The sequence below is a fragment of the Lates calcarifer genome, linkage group LG7_1 (assembly GCF_001640805.2).
Source record: "Lates calcarifer isolate ASB-BC8 linkage group LG7_1, TLL_Latcal_v3, whole genome shotgun sequence".
Taxonomy (NCBI): Eukaryota; Metazoa; Chordata; class Actinopteri; family Centropomidae; genus Lates; species Lates calcarifer.
Window position 1 is genome coordinate 4,405,476 of NC_066839.1, and position 25,499 is coordinate 4,430,974.

Here is a 25,499-nt window from a genome sequence, read left to right on the forward strand (position 1 = left end):
TAAATACTGAGTTAGTTGCACTCCACCACTAGGTATAGTATAGTTTAACATGTAGTATAAGAAAGCTCAACCGTAAATAAAAAATGAATAAATAAATTATATAAATAATAAAAGGGAATACATATTACAGAACATACTCATATAACTCTTTCCAACCCCTTAGATGCTAACCAAGCTGCACTTATTTTGAAGGGGGCACTGTATGGAACATCCTTACTTCCGGTTGGTTCGCCTCACATGCTAGCGGCTTTTCGTAGCTGTTTACAGATGAAAGAATGGGCAAAAGTGTCTTTAGGTGTGTTGAATGTAACGAAAAAGCAACGGAGCTGCACCGGGATTACAGTAACGGGATCCTGAAGATAACTATATGTGTACGTTATCTATTAAGACCTTAGATTTGATGTAGTTTTGTTCAGTGTTACTGGTTATGCGCAGGATGCTAGCTAACCAGCTTTGACTCAAAGTTGTAACATTAACCTGCCTTTTTTTCTTATTATTCTTTTCTGAAACTATATAATTTTTCTAGCTATATATCGAGGTCGATGTTTACATATTATTTTACGTTTCGTCATGTTGTCAGTGTAAAACAATACTCCTCACAGGTACACAGGTGTGTAGCATCAGGGTTGGTTGTTTTTGTCTGAGGATAGAGAGTTTAATCAATAATTAACACATAAATAACAGACAGGTATAAGGGTTTTCATTGTCTGTGGGCCTTTTTTCCAGGAGTCCTGCCAAAAGCCAGTGGACAAGTACATAGAATATGACCCTGTTATCATCTTGATTGATGCCATTTTGTGCAAAACTCAGGCTTTCAGACACATTTTGTTCAACACAAGCTTGAATGTAAGTAACCTCAACTATTTTAACTTGTGGTAATGTACCTATCTGATATGTGTAATACAGCTTTGTATGGATGTATGCAACCACTGCTCTCCTCTGAGGCTGAAAATCCATCTTGAAACATCTGTCAAATTAGTGTGATATCTTATTCTATCAGTGTTAACATCCAGTGTTATCCAGCTTTGTCCTCTCCTCTCACCTCTGTAGATCCACTGGAAGTTGTGTGTGTTCTGCCTGCTGTGTGAAGCTTACCTCAGGTGGTCTCTGCTCCATGGCTCTGAGCAGAGCAGTGACCCCGCTGACATTATCAGATACACCAAGGAATGGGAGTTTTACAGCATGTTTGGATTGGCCGCCCTCGGTACGATAATATAACCAGAGTTCAATCATACATATCTGTTAAATAAGTACTGCTTGTATCAATGTGGAACCACAGCCATAGTTTATGCTATGAAAGCTATGAAAACATCAGTGTATTCCTCTAACTTCACAGGTGTTATCTCTTAGAAGATAACTCATATTCTCATTATCAATTAATCATGGTGATGCAGAGCCAGGTGGGACATGCTATTTGACATGGTTCCTAAGTCCCTGATGTGTCTGTCTGTTGTTCCCACAGAGCTGGTGGCGTTCTGCAGCAGCGTGCTGTGGTTCCTTTGGGTGGTGGTGGATCGTCTGCAGGGTGGGAACTTAGAGCTCAGCCTGCTCATCAGAGCCCTGCTGCTGTCCTGCTACGGGAAGGTCCTCCTCATCCCTGCTGTCATCTGGGAGCACGACTACTCCCCGCTCTGTCTGGGTCTCATCAAACTGTTTGTGCTCACCTCAAACTCACAGGCAATCAGAGGTATGAGAACATGCTGGCTTCATGGGTCTAGGGATGACATGTGGGTCAGTCCACCACTTTGGACCAGACTGAAATTTTTAGACAACCATTTGACAGATTGCCATGAAATTTCTAGATCCCCAAGGATCAATTAGATGCCTCTTGTGCCATCATCACTACCTGCAAGAAGTACACGACTACTAATTCTGGATCAGGAGTAGACATGTGGCACCGGTATTCAGTATATTAAAATACGGTAAAACAGTGCTTTTATGGAGAAACCTTTGAAACAGCTGTAGACACGGTGGCTGTGAGAGCTCAACACACCACAACTTAAGAAAAAAACATGCAAACAGACAAAACATAAGCAAATTCATTTGACACACCTGCTGCAAATACACACAACATAACCAAATACAGATACAATACAGACAGCATCTGAAGTATTTGTGTCTCCTGGAAGCATTTCTGTTGTCAGTCTGTGCTACTTGGTTGTGTTGTGTGTATTTGCAGTGTTACAGTGTTGTCAGGCTGTGCTTCCACATTGCAATGATTTCTAACAATAATAATGGTGCTCAGACACATCACTGTTATTGTGGATGTTACGTGGTAATGTTATCTTTAATTTTAGAATCAAGAACTTTTCACATCCATGAATCCAACAGAGAAATTAGGAGCAACTTTTAATTAAGTAGAGCAGCTTGTTCAGAGACATCAGGGATGTGCTGGTGCTTCATTCCCCAGACAACATTTCAAAGCACCAGCAGGTGGCAACTAACTCTCCCTTTGTTTAACCCCCCTCTGCTCCCAAGCTCCCGACTACAGAGAAGCCAGACATTGAAGAATAAATGTGTTACCTAACAGAAAGGCTTTGGTCCATGTTGCTTGTGTTGTATCATTAGCAGCAGCAGCAGTTCCTAAAACATAAATCTACTCTTTGTATTTGGCAGCTAACCTGTGACCAGTAAACAATGAGATGTTGATGAGTGATTTATGGTCTGCTGCTCTGATGAGCTGTTTCTGTGCGTCACATTAATGAAGAACAACACTATTACTGATGCCAAGTGCAGTGAAGAAGCTTTCAGCCCTCTCACTGCTTTTGTTGCACTTGTACAGCAGATGACAGGAAAGAGCTTAGTGATAGTTTGTTGACAAGTTGCAGGTTAAAAACAGAACTTCTCACAAGCTGTGTTGACACCTCTTTGGTTTCCTCATTTGTTGTATGACTATTATAAAAACAAAAACTGTATGAAAAACATGTGTATTAATAATTTTCTTATCCTTTTCTCTCCCTTCCATCTTTTCTGCAGTGATCCTGAACAGCAGCAGACGTCTCTCGCTGATGGCTGTGTGTTTAGGCCTGCTGTCAGAGACCTGCGTGGCTCAGGCCTGTAAAAAGTTTCCATGGAGCATCCAGGACATGTTGACATTTGATTGAACGTCTGCCCTGTCAGACGGAGATAAAAATCACTCATCTCAGGGATGAACAAGTGACTGTAGAGGCCGACTTGTGCCGGAGAGAGCCTGTTTTTAATGAACCTTCTGCACACACGTGGGAGTTGGAGAAGAAGCGGTATTCTTCAAGTTCCCTTTTTTTGTTGTTATGTTTTTTTGTTTGCTGCTCATTGCGAACCAGTCATCTCTGGTCATTTCAAAACAACAAAACTATGAGAAGTGATGCTTCCTGTGTGACAGAGACAGCCCAGTGCAAATGCCTTAATGAACTGGCTACATGTCGAAGCAGTGTTACACTGCTCGGTCAGAGACAGAGAGCAGCAGAAGATTTATTTGTAAGAAAATGTTGGTGGTTTTTTGTTAACGTGCAAGAAGGTCAAGATTCCTTTTGAGATTTTTATTTTATTTGATTACTTTATTAAGACAGCCCTGGAGAGGAGCTACAACCTGGGAAATCCCGTGAACTAAATTACTGTTAAACCTGTATTCAGTCAATTCAGTCACCACTCTCTAGGAATGACATCAAACACAGACGCTGAGGTTATAAATTGACAATAACTACTTCTCTGTTTGGACAGGACCCAGCCGCCACTCTTCACATTCTTTAGCTCATTGGTGAAATGCTTACCTTTGCTCACACGCGCACACACACATAAATTAGATAAATGTTGACACACAGGGTTAGATAAAGCAAATATTATTGACTTAACTCTTGTTTACTGTTGTAACCCGGCCCATGGGCCACAACAAAAACAGGAATGGACATGAAAATGCCAGCAGAGTGAGATTAAGCAGAAAGTGAAGCAGTAAGAGAGAGAGAGAGAGAGAGAGAGAGAGAGGAGAGAGAGAGAGGAGGGAGAGAGAGGAGAGAGAGGAGAGAGGAGAGAGAGAGAGAGAGAGAGAGAGAGACCTGCTAAATGCTTTTACATTGTACAGGAGCACTGGGTCCAGACTGGGCAGGGCTGTCACAAAAGCTATATGAAAACTTTATATATGTGTCAACAATATAAGGGATGGAACTACAGATTAAGTTTTTGTTTAATCAAATAATCATTTGGTTTGTGTGTGTTTTGTCTGACCAACAATCCAAAACCCCAAATTATGAAATTTACAATTACAATGAAATGAATAAAAGTATCAAATCCTTACATTTGAGCAGCTGAAACCTGTAAATGTTTTCTGTTTTTGCTTAATAATTGTTTAAAAACAAAGCAATTTGCAAATTTTTTCAGCTCTAGACATTATTAAATTCAAATCCAGTTAAGAATTGCCAAATTTGTTTCCATGTTTTTTTTTTTTTTTTCTAATATCCAATTCCCATCACACAGCACTAAAACTCATCATTCAAACCTAAAGGCCAGGAGAGACATTTACAGAATATTGATCATCTACCACTGACCAGACATCTGATGTACAGTAATCAGTATGAAACACGTTGACTAGCTGCAGTAGGATAAACCTCCACCCACGGTCCCTGGAATGTGAGTAAACAGAACAATGTTCAGTGGGTAAAACAAACGTCCGAAGCAGACTGAGAGTCTGTGGAATGACAGGAATTTATTCACTGTACTTTACCTACAATATTAAAGGACAGCTGAACCTGGCTCAGCCACCCCCTCCACCCTCCACCGTCCACCCACCAGCGGTCTTTGCAGGAGCCTGTGGTGTTGTTATGAACTCCTGCAAAGCCGGACACATGAGACGAGAGGCGACGTAGAATTCTTTCTGAGCTAGAACCATCTGTGGCTGCAAGATGTAGTGATACAGCATTATTACCATGAACAAATGATCTGTTCTATTTCTGCTTTTGTTTGTGAATTTATTTCTGAATGTAAAGTCTTGTGTTCCTACTTGGTGTCTCTTGTTTTATTGAGCATGAGAAATGACCTTTTTTCATCTGCATTTCACTCCTTCATCCGTCTGCCATCATCATAAAGTCAGAACTTTGCTGTAGGAACAGCGCCCTCTTGTTGTTGGGGTGTTGTTTTTTAAAGCAGCACTTGCAAACTGTCCTTTATTTACAAAAACTACACTGTAGAGGGCTTCCAGTTGTCTTGATGATGATATCAAAAGCAGCTTTGTATGTGGATTTCTCAAAAATAATATTTAAATCTTATAATATACATTTAAGAAAGTGTCATATCACAGAGGAAACCCTGAGTACTTTGTGATTTTCAAAGCAAATCTTAAGTGAAAGTGTCTTATTTGTGTTTCTGTGTTCTCTACTTTTTTTTTACATGTTAACGAAGATACAATGTTCAAATAGCTGTGGCTTTCTGCCATATTCTGACATATGCTCCTGTGATGAATTACGTAAAGCAAACTTGTAGAGTGAGTTGCCACAAGCTGCAGAGAAACACACTGGAGATAAATGCTGCAGCATGAGCAGTCTGAACTGTCTGTCACTCAAAGATAAAAATAAAATGTTTGTACTTGAACATAGTTGCTCAGATTTGGAGTTGATTTTGTGCATCTATACTATGTGTGTGTGTGTGTGCTGCGTCTGCACATGGCTGCATGTTATTACAGGTCTGTGAATAGCTGAGGAGACAGCACATGAATGTGGAATGTTTGTTAGGTGTCCTCACCCTGGGTGGATCTGTTACACAGTCTCTATGGGAAGTTGTTAATGCAAGAATGTCACAATAAACCTCAAAGAATCATCCCACCGTCTCATTCTGCCACAGATAAACTGGTATGTTCATTGATCCGCAGCAGAATATTGGTGGAAATGTCTTTAAACTGATGCAAAAAAGTGTAAATGAACACAGGAGTCAACTTTTCTTTTATCGCTGATTCTCTTGGATGAAATCTGTGTGAACAAACCGCTGAGAGTTTCCAACTGTGGAGTCTGGAGAGTGTTGGTCAATTACTGTGGCATGCAGCGGTTTAATCCTGAGTCCGACTAATCAGATTACTGTAACAGCAGTCACCTGCACAGTCCTTTACCAGGTCTGGATCTGTGTGTGCAAGCCAAGGACCAGAGCTGGAGGATAAGACCTGAAGTCAGTTTGTCCTTCATGTACAGTAGGCTGGTATAAAACTGTTACCTTTACTGAAAATATACGTGATTTATGTTCATATTAATGGACATTTTACCCAATAAGTATAAAGTGGGGGTCCCAGTCGATGTGATTCTGGATCTAATAATCCATCGTTGTCTATTCCCAAATGAAAACAGTTGACTAAGAGGTGCTTTATTATCTGGATCTGAACCAAACTTAAAGATCTCAACATCATAAATATGTCAGATTTTTTCCATCTGCATTATTTCCTGAGAAACTGATGAAAATGTCAGAAAATGCCTGGATCTGCCCCTGTGACCAGATCTGCACTAAAATGTAATGGTTTCATCCCTGGCTCTTGCCTCATCCCTCCACCAAGTTTGGTGCAAATCAGTTCAGCACATTTTGTTTAATCCTGCAGACAAATAAACATGAAAACATGGCGGAGAAATGAGGACATGCAAAATATTCAAATAATGAAATATGAACAGGTTGCATGTTAACAGTCTAAAAATCATCCACCAGTGTTGAAGAGGCACAGCTTTCATACATATATTCCATGTTATTGTGGCAGACAAGCCTTCTGCTGGTGCTCTCAGCCCAGCTCTGATGTGGCAATCTGTCCCCCATGGAGAGAGTGATGTGCACCTTGGATTTGCTCGCTCAGTCAAGATTATGTTAATCTGCTCTAATCTCCTAACAGACGCTCAGACAGGCAGCACGAGACCAGAGCACAGAGCAGAGAGAGAGAGCTTCAAATGATGCTCACTGAACAACTGTCTGTGTGAAAGGCTTTTATATAAAGAAAATATCAAAACTGCTCTTGTTTTCCGATTCAGCACGGGACTAAAAGTCCTTAAATTTTAAGTCAGAGCTGCTGTGGTCGAGCTCCAGTGAAGTTTCACTGATTTGATTTTCAGTTCTGGTTGCAGTGTCTTGTTGAGAAACATGCAAGTTTTATGGCATGAAAATGCTTACATTTAAATGCAGCATTGGGGGGAAAATGGCTGCTGGCAACTTGAATCTAAAACACAGATTCAGGGCCATCGTCCTGAACTTTCATCATCATTACTGATCCTTAATGATGGGATTTTCTGCATTATCAAATTCAAAGTTTACTTAACCGTTAAACACCAACCTGGTCACAGCAGGGTTAGGGTCAAAGGTTAGTCTCAGTCAGTCAGCAGATGGTAGATTTAATTCTACTTTTTTATAAACTGAGGAGTGACTAAATTACTGAGGTACAGGTAAGCACAGGTGACTTGAGTAAATTGCTGTAGATATTGAGTTAATTTCAAAAGGCTGTGAAAAGGCTCAGTAAAAGTTCTGAGCGCAGAGTCGACTGTCTGCTCACTGTTGAACTGGTTTATCACGTCATAAGAAACACCTGTCTGACTCCTGCAGAGCCTGACTCTAAATATTTCAGAGCTGCTGTCACCCTGGACAGAAACATCAGAAAACATGCTGCACATATGGATCTGAAACGATGTGAACGTGGGATGACCCACTTCTTCAGTCTCTCAGGGAGGTTTGTGAGAATTCAAATAGAGTCTCAGTATGAAAATATAAACAGTGTTATCATCATCAGTTATTCATCTGAAGCTCACAGCGTTGAGGAGCTGCTGCTGCTACATCAAAGCCATCGCATCCTGCTGCAGACTCCATCAATTACACCAGAACTGCACCAGCGACGGCAGCTACTCCCAGACCAAAATGCAGATCGGCGCATTTAAATGCAGGTCAGAGTGAGATGCATTCAGGAAAAAGAAAGTAGGGCAGCAGAGAGAGGAAGAGGAGGACGAGGACTGCAGTTTGGTCTGAAGGAGCTTTTTTAATGGGTTTTAATGGGGTTGGTTGGGATCTTGAGGGTGAAGATGATAGTTGATGTTTTGTGTCTTAGTGGTTTTTATTCATTTTTTTATTCAGTCCATCATTTCAAAGGTGAAAAATCTTTTATGGATTGTCATGAAATTTAGTACAGACATGCATGGCCCCCAGAGGATGAACCGACTGACTTTGACGTTCTCTAACGTCACTGTCTTTGGGTGAAATGTCTTGATAATTACTGAATGGTTTTGCCATGAAATCTGCTACAAATATTCATGCTCCACATGAGATAAATTGTAATATTTATATATAATTTAAATGTCGACCCCCACCAAGACTTCACTGTTTCTATTCTGCAAACTTGGTTTCATGTAGAAGAATTTTAAAAAAAGAAAGAAGCAAACTCCAAACCTGAAAAGTATGGAATCACTTTATTAAATTAATATCAGTATAATAATAACTATGAGAGGAAAAGCATTGAGACTATTGTCCAAAGAAACAGTAGTATGGTCATTCATGGATTAAAGAGCAGGAGTAATGATGGATGGTAACAACACAGCCTTCACACATGTTCTCTGAATAACTTCTGTCTATGCAACACAAAGTACATCAACACCTTTTTTCACTATAGTGATTTAATGAGTGATTATGATATATATAAATACGGAGACGCGTGTTTCATGTTTCTGGTCTTTCGTTAAGTTATCGGTGGCAGGTTTGATCCAATGTAACATCAACACTGGTCAGTTTTTGTCAGCTGTGGAAGGAGTTTGTGTTTCAATCAACTTTCTTTTTGTCTTTTCATACATTTGAGGCTTTTTCGGAGGAGGCAAAAAACATTTTAGAGTGGCTGCAACACGGATCACACAGACACAGATCAACATGTTAGAGGAATAAATCTCCGCTCTGACACCCTCTCATTAAATATCAAAGTTATCTTGTGTTCAAGTGTCTCAATTTGCTATTTTTAGGCGCACCCACACTTTCACACCCTTCCTGTATTTCCCAGAATGCTTCAGAACAACCACTAAAGCAGGGGTGTGAACACCGAGGCGTGTCTGATTGCAGCAGTACCCTGCACTTCAGTCAAAACACAACATGTCTTTGTGGCTGTGTTGCATTCTGGTCAATTGAAGCCACTTAAAGTAAAAAAAAAAAATCTCCAGGTGATTGTTGAAATTTGGTGTAAAATGGTGGCTTCAGAAAGAAACACTATGTTTTCTGATTTAGAGGAACTCACACCAAGAAAATGATATTTACACTGTGTACATTTGGCCAGTTATTCATGTGAATGGAAAACACACAACCAAATAACAAAGTGTCACGTTACAATTGTGTTGAAATGTTTCAAGAATCTTTTTTTTTTTGTACCTCCAGGGTGAAGTCATGTTGATTGTTTCTTTTAAGAACACAAATTACAATTTGCCACAAGTTTACCCTGAGAAGGCATCACCACATTACACATCCAATAATCTTGTGAAAAGACGGGGGTTATAAAGTAGAAAACACACAATATTCAACTGCTAATGATACGATATCGGGTACAGTTTGCTGGTGTTTAATTTAAAGCTCCTTTCAAACTCTTTTGTGCTGGATTTAGACTCGAACAGGGTCAGGTAGTCGTAGTTTTTTTTGTTTGCACCATGTAGATTATTTTGCAAAGGACATGACTGATTTTAAGGCTGTTACAGGTTTTGGAGGTTAAAGCTGCTACATGTAGAAGACAATATCTGACGAGGAAGGGAGGAAGAGAACTGACTCACTCTGAATGAAGAGTGAAGCAACTCAGGTTTCAGAGGGGAGAAGCATCAAAAATACACCAGCTGCATCCTCATCAATAAAATAGAAAAGGAGCCTTTGATAGAACAGCAGAGCCTGCAAAAGACCAGAGTGAACCTCGGCATGAGGCCGACTCTTTTTACTGAACTAACACTTTTATCCAAATCTCCTGGCGCACCTTTTAATCAGCTCTTTCTGGGATTTTCTGGATTTGTACTTGGAGAATAATACATAGACTGGTTACCCAGACGTTGAGTCACGTCTGTAACAGTGACGTAAAACATCAGCACTGAGGATTTAGGAGGCTGCACAAGTCATCAAATCTGAAATAATACACGTAGCAGCTTTTTAAAAAAAACCAAGTGCATGTCAAGCAAGTCAGACTTCAGTATAAATGGTTTGTGGTTAATTCTCATCTCCACCTTGAACAGCAAGAAACAGGTCTGAGACCTGAAGGTTTCTAAAGGCACTAATCGTGTAGAGATCCAATAAAAGGCCTGGGTCAAGAGGTCTTTTAAAAATGTTTTAAAACAGCATCAGTTAAGATAATTTGATTAAATGTGCTTTGAGCTTCAGATTAGTAACAGATTGCAGTGATAAAACTGGTGTTTTTAACTTGAAATGTGTAATTTGACAGGAAATATTAGTAGCATTCAGATGCAGCTTTACAGCACAGACATTAAGTTTAGAAAGATCCATAAGAAATAACACAGAGGGCAGACATTCAATCCAACTCATTAGATAATAAACCACTGTATTCTATAGAGGCCTCTTATTAGTTTTGTGGTTGTATTTAGAAAAGTGCAGATGCACTGTGGATATGAAGAGGGAAACTTTCTGGATTTAACAGTGAGCAGATAAATATGTGAGAAGCAAAAAACCAAGTCAGAGGAAAAGGACTAATACCCTTCAAATATTCATTTTACCTCAGAAATGACCAAACTGGTGTCTGAGAGGGACTGAATCAAGCTTCTTGGATGAGGGGTGATGTACTTGATTCAACCCTTCTTGGATAACCATGAACTGGATAACGGAGAATCTCCGCAGATATCAAACTGATGAAGGAATAATTCGACATTTTGTGAAATATGCTAATTTGAAACTTTAGTTTGTGCACAGACTGAAACACTGAGATGTAACATGAGCTTTAGATGTGCTGGTATTTTCTTTTTTTCCCAGCAGACCGAGCCAGGCTAACTGTTTCCCCCTGGTTCCAGTCACTGTGCTAAGCTAAGCTAACTGGATGCTAGGAGCAGCTTCATATTAAACGTATAGACATGGGAGTGCATTTCCCAAAATGCCGAACTCTTCCTTTAACATTACACCGATGTAACGTCTGTGTAGTTTCTGTTACTACACCTTTGACTTTGACATCTTTACACAACACACGTGTGGACGTGATGGTGTTCAACAATTAATGAATCTTTTACATCAGTCGGTGACATCAATTTCACAACAACCGTGTAGTTAGAAGTCAAACATTTTGTGTTATCTCACTGAAAACATTAGTGTTTCTATGAGTGGGTTGAAGGCGTAGTTATCGCTCCAACACTGAACGTCCTAAAAATGTTCTTAGTGAGAGTCCGACTCCATTCATCAGCGGCAAAATGACTTGTAAAGACATTCTTCAAGACATCAGATATCATCAGGTTCTGTACCTTTTAAGTAAAATGCAACCAATCGTGATAAGTAAATCGTCTTCTTCAGCACCTTAAAACCAAATACATTTCACTTTGAGTGCTGCACTTTCTTTGGTTTGTGTTCCATAAGCACACAGATAGTGGAACAGTCTACAAACAGATGACGTCATGTGATCTGTACAGACACAACATCAACACATCACTGAAAACATCGACTTTCTGCGCCTCCTCAAAGTGATGGTGGGTATCGACAGTATTGCAGTGTGAGTGACAGAACAGCTGTCGTGTATTGCCGCGGCGTTAACGTGCTACAGGTTCAGCTGAGACCTTTGCTGCAGAGTTTAGATATTGAGGAAGACCGCACAGACCATTCGCAGGAGTATTAGGAGTAAGAATACTGACACATCCAAATGTCTTTGCCTGTCGCAGGATACACGGCGCAGGACAACAAGCAAGAAAAGACAGCTAGAGTTGAAAGTAAGGCTGCGTTTGTGGAGTATTTTTGTCAAAGATGGAAGGTTTTTGTCCATTTTGTTCTGTTACAATCGCTGTTAGAGACCAGAACTGAGTCATAATGGAAAATTCCCACTACTACAGTTTCAGGATGAGGCTCAGATAGTTAAACAGAAACTTGCAGATATAACGAAACACTGACATTTTATCGATTATATCTGCCTGACATGTTCAGCCTGACTTTGAGCCTGTGCAGAGGAACTCCAGGCGTCTGCTACGATGCAGCAGAGCAACACGAGATTAGTTACGATCTTTAATGGAGGATACAAAGCATTATAAAGTACCCTGTAATCAGCTGATATTTGCTACCAGGTTTAGAGCTACAGCTTCGTGTTTGCACTATGTGAAGGCCACAGTGACTCACTGACCACGAGGGCCGATCAGATTTCTGCTCATCTGATTTCCCATCAATGTCACTGCTATTAATGCAAATACTTTCCAACCAGCAAGTGCAAATTATGTGAGAAGTTGATCACAGTTTCTCAACTCTTGGCAACATTTACTTGATAGAGCATATTAAGAATAAAAGTCTCAAAGGTGGTTATGTTTTTCCTGATTATATTCAATTGTTGCTAATTAGTTAGCACTTGCTGCCTGGCTATGTTGAAGGATAATTCTAGCTTATTACAGCTTTATTCTTACTGAGTTTTGGCTGTTGATTTAAGATACTGCACTCAGAGTAATTGCTGATATCTGGGGATAGCTGATAGCTGCGATGCTGCCATGTTCCCAGTGTTATTATTTATAGGAATAACGGCTATAAGTATGGAATAAAGACTGAAGCTGTAATGAGCGAGAATTATCACAATGTACAGGATCCAAGTCTTATTGATTCCTACGGTTACATGGACGAAATCTGGGCCTTCCACAGTGCCAAGATGCACACTCCTGCATCTTCAGCCTACAACACTGGGCTTCCAGGTTTTTCGTCCATGCAAACAGTTTCGAACTGTTTCCAGCATTTTTGAAAATTTCACATTTTCAGAGCAAATATCTGCTCCTCCTGAAAGGCAAATGAAGCAAAGACCTCACCCCTGCACACAAACGTCACTCTGCTCAGAAGCATTTTTACACCGTGAGCAGGTCTGAGGTCTCCACCTCTTTATCCATTCATGAGGTCTGACAGCTTCCTGCCCAGACCTTCTGGATTAAATGAATAATTTCACCACTTAAAAGTAACACACACACACACTGCCTCCATCAACATGTCCATGAAGTCGATCATCTCTTTACACCAACATGGATCGCAGAGTTCAAAAATCCCCTCCTCTGTGTTCACTTTTGAAGTCCCAGTTCCAGCTTGTATAAATGCTGCACCCGTGTACCTGGGTAGAGCTGCAGTACAAAACGTCCGGTGAGAGTAACAGGAAAGCAAATACCTTGTTATTTATATTATATAATAAATAATAAAACTTTGTTCATATATTTTGAATATGTAAAAAACGTTCTGCCAAAAAAGGGGTGACTGGCTAGCAAAACCACTTGATACAGAAGCAGCAGCAGAGGTGATTATAAAAAGAAATGCATTGTATATATTGCCTAATTTCGAGTATATGGAGGCTTTGAATACAATCCATCTCAACTCCTGAGTGTTTCTGAGGGTGTTAGCTAGCCACTTGTCAGGACACCCAGCTGCTGCTCAGCTCCGCAGTTTAATGAAGCTCCTGGTCACGCTGCAAAAATTTAAAAAAAAAAAATCACATTCTAGCAGCACAAGCAGGTATATGTTTCACCTGAGGAGGAGCACAAGTTAAGCTGGAGCTGGTGTTTTACATTTAGAGTCTGTTATAGTAAAGAGACGCCGTGAGCTGCTATCTCTAACCAGCCACTCCCTTCTCAAAGGCCAAAAGGTTTCCAGAGCCACACAACTTTTCCTCCAGCTGAACTCAGTCTGTTACCCTCACAACGTCTTCCCGTCTGCAGAGAAACGCTGAGAATGAGGCCTCAGATGGTAACGTGAAAGGAGTCCCAGCTGTCGTCTTTGCCGCTTCCGTTCTTGGCCGCCGCCATTGTTGCCGTCCCGTCTCCGACCTCCCCGTCCGGCTGTTCCCCAGTGGGAGTGGCGCCAGGCTCTGGGTAATACTCGTCGTCCTCATCAAAGTAGCCGTTCTCCATCATGCTGAGGCTGGAGGCGGCGCTCAGGTCCTGGCAGCTGCCCTTGTACTCCTGGATGGACTCGTGGAGCGACCACAGCTGGCACAGCAGGGACATGTCCTGCTGACGCAAACCCACCTGGAGGAGGTGGAGGCAGGATCCCAATTAATACAGGATGGACTCATTCAGCATTTTTAAAGACTTTTCTCTTTAGATAATGTTTCTGTTTTAAGGAATAATAATGATTATGTCTATTGTCTTCATGGTTTCTATAAACCTGGCTGGTCTCACATTAGACAAAGATCACATTAAAGCTGAAATGACTTAACGATCGATCCAAAATAATTGCTGATTAATTTTCTGCCAATCAAAAACCAATTAATCAACTAATTGATTCAGCTCAACAGACAACTACTCAAAAGTCCTAAAACAATTAGTCAATTAATCACTTCTTCTTTTTTCCTCTTATTAAAATATATTTATAAATGGAATATCTTTGAGTTGATTGGACAAAACAAGCTGGACATTGATGGACATTTTTCACTATTTTCTGACATTTTCTGGACTTAACAATCTTTCAATTAGATTAACAATGAAAATAACCTTCAGTTGTAATCCTACCTGATGTTTTGACATTATTGACATTAAGCACTCAAGGAAGAAACATGACTATAGTCAGGGTTAAAAAGGGCATTTCTGTTGCATACCACTCTGCTGACAATGCGGTATGAACTGAGGGTCACTGCATTGTCTTTCAAACAAATTACAGTGGGCTGACATGCAAGTCAAGAGTCAGTTTAAACAGCTGAGACGGAGCCCTGTGCTGTGTAAACTGGGAAGCGCCTCATAGTTTCTGAAATATAGGACACTGTCAACTTATTAGACAACATGAACTACAAAGTCATGGTAATACATTAACAGCAGCAAAGCAATAAGCCCAGAGCTGAGGACCTGCTGCAGCAGAGTAAAGCACATGAAGCAGGAACAGGATTTAACAAAGCATGTCACAAAAATCCAAATGAAAAAGCAACAGTTTGACCTTCTTCATCTAAATTACTGAATATGAGGAAACAGGCTATTGTTATGTTTTGACCACGAGCCATTAAGAGCCAACCATGACATGAAAATCCCTGCTGCTGGCAAGGGAGTGTAAAGGAGTGTGTACTAAGTGTCTGACTGAGGTTACAATTCAGTCAATGTAATACCATGTATTAGTTCAGTACAGGATTCAATGCCTCATGTGTCGTGAAAAAAAAACTTAGACTGAAGCTAAAAGGTATTAAATTGAGCTTAGAATAAAAATGAGTACAATCCTGCTGGCTTAAATTGCCTCATCCAGTGAAAAGCTGTCCCTGATCCTGTTTTCTCTTGTATGGGGTGTTCTTCATGCCAGACTCCATTTTTAAAAATAGCGTTTTATCTCCCCATGCTTACAAACGATTTGTCAACTGTTTAACATAAAAAGCGATGCAGTCTGTTCATAATCTTGGCAAACATACAATTCATTAAACATTTCTGATAACAATACACAAAAATGCTCTTAGTTTTGGGCTTGCTCCTCCACTAGAAACTATAAGTGGGCTGTTGCAAAAAGCGAGATCCATATTTGAAAGTTGATGTTTTATTTATATAATGTGGTGCAAGGTAAATGGTATGTATGCCGAATCTACCAGGAAACTTTGATAATTTGTAAAACGCCTTAAATCATGTGCTAAGAGGACGGTTAAATTTGCCCAAAAGCCAGACAACATTAAACTACCAGATTTCTTTAGGGAATCTGGCGGAGTACGAATGGGGAGCGCGCATCGGGATTAGGCGGCTCTCGACAAAACCAGAGGTGGAAAACGGAGCACTTTCTTTCTCGACAAATAAAATGATCACTCCCTAAAATGTTACCATCTCTTTCCGTAGAAGAGCCAGGGCAGCGTCGAGGTTGGCCGGCTTGTTCGCCAGCAGGTTGTCGGCGTTGTTCCTGCCTCGGCTCAGGTCGTCCTGGATCATGGTTTTCTTCACGTACATCCTCTCCATTTCTCTCCAGGAGCCGCCGCTTGAGTTCAGCAAGCCGCTCAGGCTCTTCGGCAGCGGGGGCAGACCCTCGATACAGGCCATTCCTCCCGCCGTACCGTTCGTTGACTTACCATTCATCGTCTTGTGTGTCGGTGAACGAGGAGAAATTAGTATTCAACACTGAAGCTGACCGTTTAGTCCGTAAACGCTACAAACACCGCGGACGTACAACTGTCTCCCGCACTAAACAAACCGAGCAACAGCCGTGGTTTTCTCTGCCCTGGGCGGCCAACGACGCCACGTCAAGTTCGCCGTAATGATGTCATTGGATTTCCGGTATGATAACCAAAATAAAAGCACCTCTGGTGAGAAAGCTATATGTATTTTGTAATAATTGGGTTCTGAAAAAATGATCATAACGACCAAATCCATAATATAAAACTGGGTTTTTGAGTTTTGTTTTTCAGAGGGCAGAAGCTTTGAGGGTTTTTTTCCATACATGTCTGTGTATTGTTTTTTATTAGTGTATTTCATTATAAAACAAATTGTATGCAGTAGGTTAATCTGGGTTGCAACAAATGATAATTTTCCTTATGAGTGAGTCTCCCTATTATTTTCTCCATAAACTAATTATTTGTCAACAAGTAGTGGAAAACTCCCATTTAAACTTCCCATAGCCTAAAATTGATATCTTAAACTTGTTTTACTCTTCTGTCAGTGAGTCCAAAACATTGTATAAACTGTTATATATGACAGAGAAAAACAGCAAATTCTCACATTTGAGAAGCTAAATCCAGATTTTTGCTTGAAAAGTGGCGGAAACTATACATCTATTATCATCTATTATCAGAATAGATGCAGATTAATTTCATTTTAATTAACTAATCAGTATTTTGACTGACCATTGCAGCACCTAAGATAATACAACTAAGGAGTAGCCAGAAAATACAGACAATCATCATAAAGAAAATAAAACAAAACAATATAAGTTAGAAAAAAACATGGAAAATGATATAAAAGTACTAGTACTAACAACTACTGAACACGTAATATTCAGATATCCACAGTTTGGCAAACAGCATTAACAATAAATAGATCTTGAGCTCCACTGACTTTTCTAGCCTTTCAGCACCAGTATGGATCAAACTGAAGTAATCTGCAACTGCATAGCAGTGTGCAGTGCAGCCTCCAACACTTGGAGAAAAAGTTTTTACTAAGCTTTTATTTTGAAGCTTCACTTCTGGTCTTGTTATGATTGATTGTTGTAAATTTGATTGTGGTTGAGCAATAAAATCCGCTTCCTGTCCATTTAACACAGTGACTGCTGGGCGTCTCCCTGCCAACACTTAGTGGCAGGAAAACTGTCTTTTTGTTTGTCTGTTTATTTATTTCCACAGTCATGTTTATGCATGTGTCATTTCATATTAAATATCTATCAATGATTTGAATTCCACAACAGTTGTCTCTGTTTTTTAAACATAGAAAGGAGACATGAGGCAAAATATTTACTAAAATTTATAATGAGAAATGAAATATTCTAGTTTTATTCTAAGTAAAAGACTTGATTGATAGTTAACACATACTGCCTTGAATAAAATTAATAATGAATGATAATAATTAATGATAAAAAAAGTGATATATTCAAGTCCAAGTAAGTGTGACTTCTTTACACTTAAAAATGAACCTCAAATGAAAAACTAATATATCTATAAAGACAAACTGTACCAATATCATCAACATAAAGGATGAGTAGTTGCTGTTAATAATAATTTCTTAAAGGGAATTTCAATTAATTATCTTTTAAATGTATTAATCTTTCCTCCTGAAGCCTGTTCTGTCAGTTCTCGTTGATTTTTGCTAATATGAACAGCTGATACTTTCCAGCATTAAACTAACTGTCAGCCTGTGGGTTTAATGGAAGGTTGTGTTAATCTGAGCCCCTACAATAAAACAAGTTGATAGATTTCCCCCCACATGACACCAGACAGCGGGGGTTGAGGTCATGATAGGAGTGTGTGTACGGGACAATAGTTTGAGTATAAAGGACAGATGGTGGGCTTCACTTCCCACCCCCCCAGGCCTGCAGCCCCGACGCAACAATAACACAACAATAACCTTGAAACAGACACACAAAAGCATCACACGCTTTTTAGAGAGAGGCAAGCATGTGCTGTACCACACACACACAACACACACACACACACACACACACAGTGAGTCAGGCAGATGGATGAAGCCTGAAACCTGGTATTCCTGATCGCTCTGTTGAATGAATAAAATCTGATTCATTTCCCTCTGATAGTTAAGACATAAACACTGATAATTCTTGGCAAGAGCCTCTTATAATCACCATTAGGTGGAAAAGACCTCATACAACAGCCAGGTGGAGTCTCAATCAAGCAAAAAAATATATCTTTTAATTATTATTTGTATTATTTAATATCATTATTTTGTCTTGTGGGAATAATGATTTGATAATATTTTTCTTTCATAGATCAAAGTACTGGTTAATAAGTTGCTTCGGTGTCATACTGTATAATATTCAGCAACAGTGTGTGAATAAAAGTGTTTTTAATCAGATTATGATTGCACCAACAAATCAGTCAATGTTAGCTTAAATCAAACAACCAAAAAGGATAGCTAGCTAATGCTAATTCTAAATAGATGTTTACTGGAATGGATAAACAACAAACAAGGTATTTTTTTTAACTGACTGTTTTAATACTATGCTATCTGTAAAGCATTTGCCCTTGAAAAGCATCACATCCCCTCTGTGCAGCCTGCTCCTCCAACAATTAGCCATCATCTGACAATCCACATCTGCACAGTTTAAAGAGACCCATCAAGGACAATCTGTTTTGTCCGGGGGTTTTATGAGCAGAAGGACTTCTCTATAAGCTTTCATCACCACCACCAACACCACCATTATTATCATCATCACTGCCTCCTGCGATCAAAGGATTAGGCGTATGATCGTACCCCCTGGGGATGCATGTAACCATAGCAGGATGGTGTTAATCTGCCTTGCTAAAAAGCAACAATGAGTTTGCATCACTTAGCGTAGGCTGGCTAATAATGGGCCAAAGATATCCGCTTATGTCCCGGCTGGAAATGCGATATCTTGCCCTAAAGGCCAAAAAAATGACAGTAAGTACACATGTAGGCACATAAAGCATTACACATCCCCTCATTGCTTGTCTTTTATTTTGTCTGTTTTCATTTATTTGAATATTTTTGTTTTTATTTTCAATTTTCCTTCTTATTTTATCTTTTAATGCTGTTTTAGGTCTTATTTTAAGCACTTATAATACCCATTATAAAACATATTATATAATAGTTCAAAGAAAAAGACTAGCTGATCAACAAAAAATGTCATAATTTTCCAATGGTAAATGAATTATATGTGGTTTTCCACCACACTGGCTTTGTATATTTCATCTGAGTTGCTAGAGGAGAGGAAAAACATGATAAGAGTGCATAAGAATTTACAACAAAATATAATATTCTGTCTTAATTTGAGGACCACGCGTTTTTAAGCGATATGTCTTGTGTCACTTTCTGGGGTCCACTGAAGAAGTATTGCCATTTTTAATGTGTATATATTCTCAGATGAATTGTAATGCACACAGACAAAAATATCTATTATAAAAATATTTTGTTTAGGTTTGTGTTTTTGCAGAGAAAGCACTCACATCTGGAATAATAACCCCAAAAGTGTGCCTCAGTCCTGTCTAACTGCTGCGACAGAACGTCCTTGCATTGAACTTGGAACTTGTCTGAGATGTATCACTGTCACAGAGAGACAATGGGTCTGGGAGGAAGGAGGGAGGTTGCGGGTATGTGTGCATTTTCGAGGAGGTCAGCTTCCTATAGTGCGTCAGTGCTCAGCATGTCAGGAAAGAGGAGTGGCTGGTGAGAACAGCTGCTCCAGGGGCCTCTGAAGGGGATGAGGATGACAGCTTCCTCCCTGTGTCAAACAGGAACGGAACCAGTCTGAGTTATGGTAATTGTAGTGGGGCAATGGGTGTTTAAACTCACAAAAAGAAATTATGTGGAAGCAATGTCTACAATAAAAGTGCAACCACAACACCTAAATGGTGCGTTCAGGTCCAGCGGTGACCCAAATCTACCTACATCCTCCGTCTCTAGAACCACTTGATGGTTAAAACAGCTTCCTCCTTGTGTTGAAGACAGGAAACAAAGAGTAATTTGCCACTGGTATGTGACTAGTTTGTGCAAGAGTCAGAGTGCTGCCTTCAATGGCTCCTTGTAAACCATTACTTGCGAGTGTGGAAGTCCCCGTCTTGACCCTTAGATTGGGAACCACTGGACTCTACTTAATAGTATATAAAGTAGTTAAAACCAACTCCTCAAGTTGCTACAACTGTGAATTTACTTCTACACACTGATGCATCAGTGCTAACGATCTAATAATGGAATAATCGAAGGATTTTTCTTATAATGGAGTATTTTTACTCTGTTTTATTGGTACTTCTTCCACCCTGTCAAGTCATATTAACAGGTGTACCTGTAGTTTTGTTTTCTTTTCTTGGTCTTTAAATGTCACATTTCAGTCCCCAAGCATCAGAGAAAGCCCATGCTCTCTGTCCCAGATGTGTTTATCACTTCACAGTGTGACGCATGTGCAGCCAGATGGTTATCAAACGTGTGCAGCAGCAGCAGCAGCAGACTGTGGTAATTGAAATGAGATGGGTGTTTTCTGACATGCTTTGTCACCGCCCCTGGCCTCGCTCCAGTCTGCCCTGCAGGGACAGGAGGGTGTAGTCCTGATCAGCAGCTGGCCTCCCGCTGTCTGACCTCTGCCCTCACCCTCCTCCCCCCTTCTCTCTGCTCACCCACCAGCTCTGTTACGCCCTCTGTCTGTTCACCTCCCTCTGCCCTCGTTCACTATGAATAGTTTAGGCTTGATGCACTCTATGTGATATAAACAGATGGTTGTAAAGCTGATACAATATTTAAAGCTAACGTTAGCATTCCCAATTAAAAAACAAACAAAAAAGCATAAATTCTGGTTATTCAGCTAGAAATATAGAGCTCAAAGTGATGTCAGTTTTGTCATTTAGTCAGAGAAAATCATCAGCTAGTAGTTAAGATAGTTTTGCTTTTTTTTTCACTGTAAATCTCCGTTTTACCTTTTTAACCCCCAAAAAACAAATCATCATCTACTTGCAACTCTTCAACCCCTAAAGAGCTTTAGCTGTAACTAGTCAGTGATCTTAAGAGGTGAGAGAATCCAATATTTCATCCTTATTATTATTACATTTAACAGTTTGAGGTTTTATCATTGGGTGTGACAATTATTTGTTAGATGCTGGCATAATTTCAACTCCATACAAAATATTCAGGTAAAGAGGTATGGTAAAAATGTTTTATTTGGAAACAAATTCTGAATATATTCAGCAATATCCTTTAAAACAAACACAACACCAACATACACATATAAAATGGTAATGTTTTTGCAATAAAATTTGGGATCTAAACATTTCCCAAAAGATAATAAGTCAATAAAAGCATTTAAACCATCCTAAGATTTTTCTACTGTGGGTCTGACTGTAGTAAAATCAGTATGTTATAAAGGAACGATCAGATGCCCTCACACTGCCTGACCCTGCAGATGGCTGCAGTGTCAATGTGAAGACGAGTAGAAATAAATAGCTAGCAAGTGTGAAATCTGATTCCTGCAGATCAGCAAGAGGTCAGGCGTCTCCTGCTGTCTGAAGGGCAGCAGATGCAGATCTGAGGTGCAGCTTCATCGTACTGATCAGTTCTGAATTAACTCTCATCAGCTGCATCACTGCAGTTCAGTCCAGTGGAAAGGAGACCAGCCCTCAGGTTGAGACTTTACACAGAACTGATCAATATGATAGAAAGTAACAGGAGAATGAAATCTGTTAAATATTCAACTCAGTTAAAACAATAGTTCAGTTCAGTTTCTGGTAAAATGCATAAACTTTTAAACAGAATTTACTTGAATCTTGTTTTGTTTTACCTGATGAAAATGAAAATGTTAACTCACATTACCTGTTAAACCCTGCTGTTCTCTCAGGTTACTAAGGCACAGAGCTGTCAGACAGGCACTCATGACAGAAGAATTATTATTATTACAGTGAGTTAACACTGACAACCACAAAGAAAACCAACCACTCTTCTAAAAATAAAAGCAATGTAATATCACTACATATCCAATCATCAACACAGCAAAGTCCCTGAGACTTCTACTAATGTTTTAAAAGTTGGTTTTATTGCAACGTCCCTTCTACGATATCCTCCGTTCAGGAGAGGCAGGAATCAAGATGCTCGTTGATCTTTGACTCCTGCACTTTCGTCTGGCACACAGGACAGCTGACCATCAGCACAGAGGAAGAGGAGGATGAGGAGGAAGAGGAGGAAGAGGAGGAGGAGGTAGTGCTGTGCAATCCTGCAGAGGTATGAAGAGAAGATGTAGCAGATAAGGATGATGAGGAGGAGGAGGAGGTGGCGGTGACAGTTCTTTGCTGCATTGCAGGTGATTTTGTCTTCATCGACTCCCTCGACACTGCTGAATCGCTGCCTGATGTTTTCTGGAAGAAGTCAAAGATGCTGGCTGAGCTGCCGCGCTCGTCCCACGGCCTCTTCCTCGATGTCTGACCCCCACCTGAGCCTCCTACTGCACTGTCACTGCTGGAATGATTGAAATATTTGGACTGTAGTGGTTTAGCAGGGCTGACTTTTGTTGTTGTTTGTTGTTTAGGAAAGAAGGAAGAGGCAGATGTAGCACTTGTGGTTCTGTTTGGTGATGTTGGTGAATCTCTTTTAGTCTCTGTATTTGAGGAGGAGGATTGTCCCACTGATTTCCTGATGCCTGTGCTCTTAAAAAGGTCTTCAATGGACCTTTGCTTTATTTTCTCTGCTCCTTGGCTACTGCTGCTACTGTGAGGTTTAGGGATTCTCACTGGTGAACCGTTGATGTTGACAAAAACCCTCGTATTACTGACGGACCTCTTTATAGGGGGCTTCTGTCCTGTTGAGGCTGCTGGTCTGATGAAGGAAGAGGCGCTGGAGATCCCAGTGTTCTGTAGGCCAGAGCGAACAGGAGAGGTGAGAGGTTTAGCCGGGGATGACGGGGTGAAGAGTTTCGTTCGGAGGGGAGATGGAGCTGGGTGAAGGTGTTCTCACAACAGGCACTGGTGGTTTGTGGGATGGGGAGGAAGACGTGGAGGACTGTGACTTCCCTCCAAGTAGGAAGCCTTTGCCGCTAAATGGGATAATGTTCCTTATATCCTGTGACCCAGAACCTGAGAGGAGAAAGGAAACAGATTAGAGTCAAGCAACAAATTTTCCATTGGGCATTTGTCCACATCAACATGCGTTTGTTTTGCCACTGATTGTTGTTAGAGCAAAACTGTGTGGCTTATATCGTGAGACAGTAACAGGAAACATAGGAATGACCATGATTGTTCATCAAAAGTTGACATTATTTTGGAAATACACAATCTATTACAGCTGAATACACAGAGGAGGTCCAGGTGTATTACCTGCAGTCGTACTTGAAGGCTTGTCATTTCCTGAGGTCTTCCCGTCCTTTTTACCATCCTTCTTGCCTTTTTTTGCCATATCCTTCTGGCTCCTTGATCTTGGTGTATGTCCCGCCACACGTCCTCCGGTGGTCCTCCCACCAAGGGTCCAAAGAAGACGGAGCTCGGTTCATGGCTCTCTTCACGTAGCCAAAGTAGGGCCTGCGGTTCTGGCAGGGCCCATTGCAACGCCACCAGTGCTGCCGGTACACATCAACCTCATCGTGGAAGCTGTGGTAGATCTGACGAGAGAACAGAAGGAGTATGGATGTTTCAAATGGTAGCAGATCATACTATAATTGATAAAAGATTGGCTAAATGTTTAAAATGTGTAAAATAAGATACACCTACAGAGATATTCGTCCCACTGGCCTTGTTGATCCGGTTCATATGTTTGCAGAACTCAGGTCCGTGACCATCTCTGTCTCTGTTGTTCTGTGTCACAAACAGGAGCGCGTGAATCATTTCATGGAGGAGAGTCTGGGGAAACAAAAAATAGGAGCACATGTATTCTTTATAAGCATCCCAGATCCACTCTCTTACACTGACACACATTCACAGCTGTGATTTTGGACCTGAAGGTAAAATATCTCCTGACATATCTGAGTTTTTATCTGGAATATATGCACAATAAATGTTAATTAAATATTAATAAAATACTAGATTTATGTAACCATCCATCTCACCTCAACCAGGTCTTTTCTGGGTCTCAGCTTCAGCAGAGGTTCACTGAGTCTGATTGAACACAGTCCACCTCGGCCCTCATAAGAACATACACCAGCACACCTGCGAGAACATGAAAGAGACATTAAAAACTGCACACACAGCCTTTTATAAAGCCCACTAGAAAGATAATTCACAAATTAGCAGTCCTGGATTAACAGATAGTTACACAGCAACACATTCCCCCATTCTCCTAGTGTCACACCAAAGTCCATACAAAAATCAGGCAATTTTAATGCATTTAGATGTTAGGGTGATTTAAGCTTAACAGCAATGTCAACACAAGAAACCACACCATAACAAGTGACTTACAGTGTCATTCGGGGGCTCCACTTAACCTCTACACCGCTGAGTTTCCCCCAGAAGAACATGTCATTGAACTCCAGAAACATAGCTCTGACATCGGGACTGGGGTCCAGCATCTCCCAGGATTCGTCCACGATAGACAGGGGCCTCTCGGGCTGCGCAGCCGGCTTCCAGTAGGGAACAATATCGCTGCCACCTCCACCGGCTGCATCCACTTTTCGCTTCTTACTGCTTTGTCCCAAGTCGTCATCCTCAAAACGATTTGACGAAAATAATGAGGTTTCATATTCACTGTCAAACTGCTCCTGTAGCCGAATGGCGAGCAGAAAATCCTCATCCATTACAACAGGAGGGAAGAAAATGTAACCAAAGTAGCTAGCCGTAAGGAGCCTCTGTAAAATATATTAGATAAAAAGATATTTTCTTGTTATGTCATGGTTTCTGCATCATATCTCCACGTCGGATGAAGGTGTTAGCTAACCGCCGCCAACAGCTAACTGACAAGTGCGTCGCAGTACAACGCATTTCCATTAATAATTTCAAAATAAAACTTCTCTTAAAGTACTTAAATAACTATTTTGACTACTTCTTCCATCAGTAGAGGGCTAATACAGTATTTTATTCCCCTCTGTAGTGTCTGCTTTCCAAAATTAACGTATAATTGTAGCTTTTCTGTGGCTACATATCAATACTTTTTAACTGCTGCGATTTTGTGACTCTTGTTACGAAACTTAAACGGATAGTTTCCGCTCAGGGTTTGAATAATTCTCGCGAACTTGATTGAACGGTCGCGTTGTTCCAAATCAAAGCAATGAATGTTGGGATATGTAGTCTTCTTTTACCTCCATCGTGCCAGTCTAAAACCCACCCGTGGTTTTTCTGATGTCGTTTAGTGATTGAATTATTGAAT

General features: G+C 40.4%; 3 protein-coding genes across 3 annotated transcripts; 1 reads left to right on the plus strand and 2 right to left on the minus strand.

Annotated features, from left to right (window-relative positions):
- Positions 1–221: 221 nt before the first annotated feature.
- arv1 (ARV1 homolog, fatty acid homeostasis modulator) lies at positions 222–3,299 on the plus strand. Its single transcript, XM_018679500.2, has 5 exons — positions 222–371; positions 727–846; positions 1,051–1,204; positions 1,463–1,687; positions 2,977–3,299. Exons 1-5 carry the CDS (start codon positions 276–278, stop codon positions 3,102–3,104), a joined length of 723 nt encoding a protein of 240 aa, XP_018535016.1. The 5' UTR covers positions 222–275; the 3' UTR covers positions 3,105–3,299.
- Positions 3,300–8,365: 5,066 nt separating this feature from the next.
- fam89a (family with sequence similarity 89 member A) lies at positions 8,366–16,302 on the minus strand. The gene is made up of 2 exons (XM_018679499.2): positions 15,876–16,302; positions 8,366–14,117 (listed from the first exon to the last, which is right to left on the minus strand). The coding sequence occupies exons 1-2, from the start codon at positions 16,122–16,124 to the stop codon at positions 13,830–13,832; spliced, it is 537 nt and encodes a 178-aa protein (XP_018535015.1). The 5' UTR covers positions 16,125–16,302; the 3' UTR covers positions 8,366–13,829.
- Positions 16,303–21,376: 5,074 nt separating this feature from the next.
- Positions 21,377–25,271, minus strand: sprtn (SprT-like N-terminal domain). Its single transcript, XM_018679498.2, is given in 7 exon segments — positions 21,377–23,107; positions 23,109–23,281; positions 23,522–23,594; positions 23,596–23,802; positions 23,912–24,040; positions 24,247–24,346; positions 24,596–25,271. Coding segments are annotated over 7 exon segments (1,845 nt in total). The 5' UTR covers positions 24,931–25,271; the 3' UTR covers positions 21,377–22,279.
- Positions 25,272–25,499: the final 228 nt, after the last annotated feature.